The sequence below is a fragment of the Frankliniella occidentalis genome, unplaced genomic scaffold (assembly GCF_000697945.3).
Source record: "Frankliniella occidentalis isolate FOCC.00 unplaced genomic scaffold, Focc_3.1 Scaffold17, whole genome shotgun sequence".
Classification (NCBI taxonomy): Eukaryota; Metazoa; Arthropoda; class Insecta; order Thysanoptera; family Thripidae; genus Frankliniella; species Frankliniella occidentalis.
The window spans coordinates 269679-275535 of NW_026267147.1; the positions used below are offsets into that span (position 1 = coordinate 269679).

The 5857-nt window shown below is 55.0% G+C and overlaps 1 protein-coding gene across 1 annotated transcript in view; it reads right to left on the minus strand.

Annotated features, from left to right (window-relative positions):
• LOC113206995 (SH3 and multiple ankyrin repeat domains protein 1) overlaps nt 1–5857 on the minus strand; it is a 58201-nt gene that overhangs the window by 18218 nt on the left and 34126 nt on the right. The window contains exons 4-9 of the mRNA XM_026423322.2: nt 5527–5551; nt 5048–5326; nt 3985–4129; nt 3247–3568; nt 1514–1602; nt 1033–1287 (exon numbers count right to left, since the gene is read on the minus strand). Of these exons, the coding sequence (XP_026279107.2) occupies nt 1033–1287; nt 1514–1602; nt 3247–3568; nt 3985–4129; nt 5048–5326; nt 5527–5551 (1115 nt within the window). The remainder of the gene's footprint in view (nt 1–1032; nt 1288–1513; nt 1603–3246; nt 3569–3984; nt 4130–5047; nt 5327–5526; nt 5552–5857) is intronic.

Here is a 5857-nt window from a genome sequence, read left to right on the forward strand (position 1 = left end):
CAGACTTTTGCCAGTAACTGAGTTGCTGACTCAGAGCTGACCCTTAACTGAGTTTAACCTTTTAGACAACATCAGCCGAAGTTCATCAAAACGTCTTTTGACTCGGCTGAGCTCGAGACACTTAGTAAATGCAGAGGACTTAGAAATTTTCTACCTAGGAACTTGTAAACAGAGCGTCGCCTAATTCAGCTAAGTTATCTTAATTCAGCTGATGCAGTTAATGTCAGTCAGCCGCAGATGGCGGTTAGGTCACGTTGGAAAGACACTCTACCCGACTCTATCCGCAGAGGAACGGACTCATAGCGTAGTGGTCTAGAGTGCTGGCCCACAGTCCGAAGTTTGATGGTTCCAATACTGGCGTTCTTTTTTTTTTTTGGAATAAAATGAAACTCAGTTATACTCAGTTCTGTGTGAGCTAATTTCAGGAAACGATACGGCACTTAGCTCAGTTACCGTCAGTATTGTATTAACTGTACGCAGCTGTTGTCACGTTTTTTCAGCTATAATTCTGGACGGTCTGTCAGCTATTTTCAGTTTTCATCAAATTACGCCTGAGAATCAGCAAACAATGTCAGAAACACAGCAAAAGTTGCCTCGATCAGTTTAAGTAATCACCTTAAGTCGGCTCTCGATCAGTAGCAACTCAGTTTTTAAATCAGCTGTTTGTGAGTAGAGTTCGTCTGACAGTCAGCTAAAATTTTATCCCGGGACTACTAAACGGCTTACTTAATTATGCAGCTCACATTGTTCCCAAGCACTCTATAGCAATTAAAGCCACTTTAAAACTTTAAAGGGTGCGTATAGACCACACTTTTCGCACGTAAAGAGTAAACACCCGAGTAGGACCTTATTGCGCGTGGGAAAGGGGAAGCGTCGGAGCCTCTGTGCGCGTTGGGCTGCCCGCCTCCCGGGCGCCGCCGCACTGCCGACTCTGTAGCCGCGCCGGGCGGCGTAGGCAGCCCCTCTGGCTCGGCTGTACCCCTGGCGCGGCGCTACCCCGCGCAGCACCGCGCCGCGCGCTGTGCCACTTACCTCGCTCCGCCGCTGCAGCTCCTGACTGATGGCGGAGGAGAGAGAGTTGGAGGACAGCGAGCCCGAGGAGCAGGAGATGGACGCCGCCGAGGAGGGCGCGGGGCTCGGGGGGCCGGGCGGGCCCGGGGGCGGCGGCCCGGGCGGGGGCGGGCCGGCGGCTACCGCGGCGGGCGCCGCCTGCTTGTCGTCGTCCTCGTCGTCGTCGGCCTCGCTGCGGTGCACCTGCACCACCACCGTCGTCGTGCGGTCCCCCGGCTGCAACGGCATTAGGAGGGGGTCATTGCGATTTCTTTTTCGACACACCGCGGGGCGACCGCCGCTCTCATCTGCGTCATCCTCATTTGAAGCAACCTGACTCCCCCGACGGGGACGGGGATAGAGCAGGAGAGGCGAGAACAGAACCGGCAGAACAGGCGGGTGTACGCAGCGTGACAGGACAGGCGCTCCGTTCCGCCGCGCTGTCCCCGCGCTGGCCACTCACCCTGACGGTAGTCGCGTCCACGTCGTCCTGGGTGCCGGACACCCAGCCGTTGTCCGGGCTCTCCAGCCTGATGACGGTGCAGAGGTTGCCTGCGGGTCAGAGGAAGGAGTTAATGGGCGACGGGCGACGGGTCTGGGTCTTCTGAACATGAGCAGCACACAGAAACATGTTTATGTACTACTTTGTACGTAGCAGCATACGTAGGTCAATGCGCACACATTGATTAAGTGAAATTAGTTACGGAACTATGTGTGCGAATAGACCTACACATGAGTTTGTATACAATACCAGGAGGCTGATTAACCCCGCTCACTTCTGTAGTCGTGCTGTACCGCACGCACTCGTGCGGGCGGGTTGCCTACTCGCTCGGCCCGTAAGGACAAGGCTGATAGGCCAGCCCGCCCGCGACCTTTCGTGCGTGCGGTTCAGCACAACTACAGAAGTGAGCGCGGCTAATCAACCACCTGGTAGTACAAAATAGTTAAGGACAGACAGACGGACGGGCCAAGAGGTTGTACTAGGTGTGAAAGACAGACAAAGGTATGGAGGGACTGCCGGACGGGTGGAAGGACGGACGGGATCGGACATACGGGCGGCGTTGGCGTGGAGGGTTACTGGGAGAGGAGCTAATCAGTGAGCCGTATTCTCCTCGCCTGTACTTAGGCCCTCCCCAACCGACCCGACTCGAAAGAGAAATCCTCGGGATGGGAAGGAAAAGGCCTAGGCAAAGGGGATCGGTCACGGCGACTGACACGCATGAGCCTCTCCTGAGTTCTGATTGGCGGCGCACACCAGCCCGCCGGCCGCCGGCTCGCGCGCGAAATGTATCGCCATTCAAAAAGGCCCCCTTCGATTCTCATCAGATTTTCATCAATCACTCCCAGCTTCAATGGACCAAACGCTCGTCACGAATGTATTGCTTTTTCGTCTCTAGAATGCACGACTGGTTTACATTCTGGTGTATTTTGGGGGGAATGAGACAACGTGCGAATGCATTTTTGAAGCACGGGGCACTCGGTGAATATTTTGTAGATCGGAAAGAAACGGTATCCGTGATGGGTCCAATCATTGCCCCCCGGGCGGTCAGTAACGCGCCGCTCTGGAGCCCTTCGTTGCCCAACGCCGGCAGTAAAGCCGCCGCGGGGCCGGCCGAGCCGCGGAGTGAATATTACTATTACAGCCGCTGACACAACCGACGGACGTCCGCCGGCCGAACGAGCCGATCGACCGTAAAGGCTTTTTCATCGCCTTCTTGACCCGCCGGGCTGCGCCCCGCCCCGCCTTGTTTCACTGCCTTAACCAGCCGCATCGCATGCAAGCGTCCCGGCGGGCGGTGGCGCACCGAGCACTTCCTTCCGCCCGATGATGGGGAGGCTTTCTATATCGACTTATTAAACGGTGTCACCTGGATGAGACTGCATGTGGGAGAACCGGAGAGGGGGGGGGTGCAGAAACCGAAAGTGATTGTAAAACAGAAAAAAATGATCGAGCATGGTGATCGAAGAACGGCAGAGAGCGCGCTAGCCAGATGAGATTGTGAGGTTTAGGGGGGGGGGGTCACTCATGGTTGTGCACGGCAGTGCCAGGGGAGTAGAGCTTCCGGAAACAAAGGATTTGACCGGATTTGGCGAGGTAAGCAAGCTGAGACGTACGACGAGCAGGGAAAAGTACATGATAGAGACAGAGACAGTCAGCCAAGGCGCACATCGTGGTGCCTCAGCCATGTCGCGTACCCTTCGCCGTCCACCCCGAGGGTCCCGACGGCCTCCCCAGGGGTTGGTCCTGGTCCCGGAGCCTCGGCCCGCCGGGCGCGCCTCCGTTGTGCAGTTGTTGGTGAGGCGGGTGGTGCAGCTGGTGGCCTCGCTGGAGGTGGAGCTGTGGGCCGCCGACGGTGTCCGGGGCGGCCGGCTGGTCGTCCCACGAGGGCGAGTCCCCGCCCGCCACGGAGCTCGCCGACGAGTTGTAGCCGGACGACTCGCCGGGGAAGAGGTCGCAGCCGGCGCCGCGGCGCACCAGCAGGTCGAGGGTGGGAGACAGCTTCATCGCCGACACCGCCTGCAGCACCACGAACAGCGTAAGACACGAGCACATCACACCAAGAAAGCAAATAGCGGTATTTCTGTGAAGAATTCGAGGCAGATCTTTAAAACGCGAATAGTTCAATCAAATCTCCGAGGGGGCCACCACTCGCGTAATCCTGTGTACAGATGAGGGTGTAATCCCTATGAAATCCTTATGTAATCCGTGAAATACTTGACCAAATTTGAAAATTATTAGCACTAATATCACTAAATTTCACCTTATTGTCCAAATTTAGTGGTTTTAAAGCCTGAAATTTAACAAAATTCATGTGTAATCCCTGTAATCACGTAATCCTTTGTACATCCTAAATTGCAGTGGTGGCCGCCTCGCAAATCTCACACACTATTTTGCAACATTGAAATTAGTCAAAATCGGTCAGAGAAGCGTACCTCCGAGAAAGGGATGTCGGTGAAGGGCGTGCCGTTGCACTGCAGCAGCTGGTCCCCCGGCCGCAGCCCGGCGTCCCTCGCCGGCCCGCCCTCCTTGGTGAACTGGACAAAGATGCCCGGCCGCCAGTCGGGCCCGCGGCAGATCCTGGAACAGAGTGTGTCACTGGGTGCTGGAGCCTGGAGGCTGGAGCCTGGAGGCTGGTGCCGGTCCAGCCCCCAGGCCACCAGCTGGAGGAGACAGGTGGACAGAGAAACTAGGGCTCCGGGGCCGGGGCGAGTCGCGCCCGGCCGGGGCGCTCAACAGGGATTTCCTAGTTGGCCGATGACAATTCGTCAGCACGAATGACGTGACGGACGAGCGCGCCTCGCGCTCCGACATCTCAGTAAGAGTGAGGGAAAGAGTCCTACGCTTACAGTTAGCGAGGCAACCTGTGCGTTCTATGTGTGACCTTATCAGGCTGGGCAAAGACCCTCTTACACTGGGAAAAATATCATCGGTAATTTACATTACTCTGGAAACTCGGGTGTGAGACAGTCTAACACCAAATGGTGTTAGGCAAAATACCTCACACCAAGCGGTGTGAGGCAACCATACCTCACACCAAATGGTGTGAGACTAGTTGTGCCTCACACCAAATGGTGTGAGACCCTCTGTGTCTCACACCATTTGGTGTGAGAAAGTGTCACTCCATTTGCTGTGAGGCACAACGAGTCTCACACCATTTGGTGTGAGGCACAACGAGTCTCACACCATTTGGTGTGAGGCACAACGAGTCTCACACCATTTGGTGTGAGGTATGTTTGCCTCACACCGTTTGGTGTGAGGTATTTTTCCTCACACCATTTGGTGTTAGACTTTCTCACACCTAAGTTTCCAGAGTATGTTTTGTAAGATAATTAATGTTGTAAATTGGTAGCGCCCAAATCTTGCCACCCCAAAGTCGATACGTTGTGGTTTAATTTTACAATTTGAATAAGTTTGACACGCTTCATGGAAAATTTTCCCGGAAAAAGTAGAACTATTTTTCACAGTGGAGGTCATCACATACTGACTTCAACTTACCCACAGCCGAGCTTGGCTTTCGGGGGCACTTCGATGACCATGCGCACGATGTCGCCCGCATTGTGCGCAGGTGACTGCTGCTGGTGCTGCTTGTGCTGCTGCAGGTGCTGCTGCAGCCGCTGCAGCTGCAGCTCCGTCGTCTCCGCCTGCTGCAGCTGATGAGCCTGCTGCGGGTGCTGCAGCTGCTGCAGCTGCTGAGCCGGTGACTGCTGCTGCGGCGGCGCCGGCGGTTCCGGCCGGTCAGGGACGATCCTCCAGGTGAGGGGGTCGTTGCTTTTGCTGGCGGAAACAGGAAGCAGAGATCGGTTTTGTCTATCTGTCTGTGTGCGCGTCAACGCAAGGACGCCAACGGTACGCCTCATTTCCATAGTAAACAAATCGACTCCCGGTGAACGTTACGAGGACAAAACAAAGAGTCAGGGTTAATTAAGCGTGGTTTTATAGCGATCAGTCATAGGTGCATGCACCAAGATACCTACTCTTTGACCGGCAGAACTCCGACGGCTGAAACAAAAAGAAGCAAAAGAGCATAATTATTTTTTCGTCAGAACCAATAAAAACTAAAATAGAGAATACAATCGAAGCGCCTAATAATTTAGTTCGGTTCTATATCTCAAAATCGCCATATTAACAAACAATTCGATCGGAAATATCGGTTTTTCTCCAAACGGCCCGTCACCATCGTGCGCGGCGCACCAATCATCCATTTTGCTTATAAAGGGAAGCGATTCACACAAACAGCTTTGTGTCCGACTTTAGTCCCCCGCTGGCGTGCGCCGTGTGGGAGAGCAATAGCGCCCCACCCCGCCC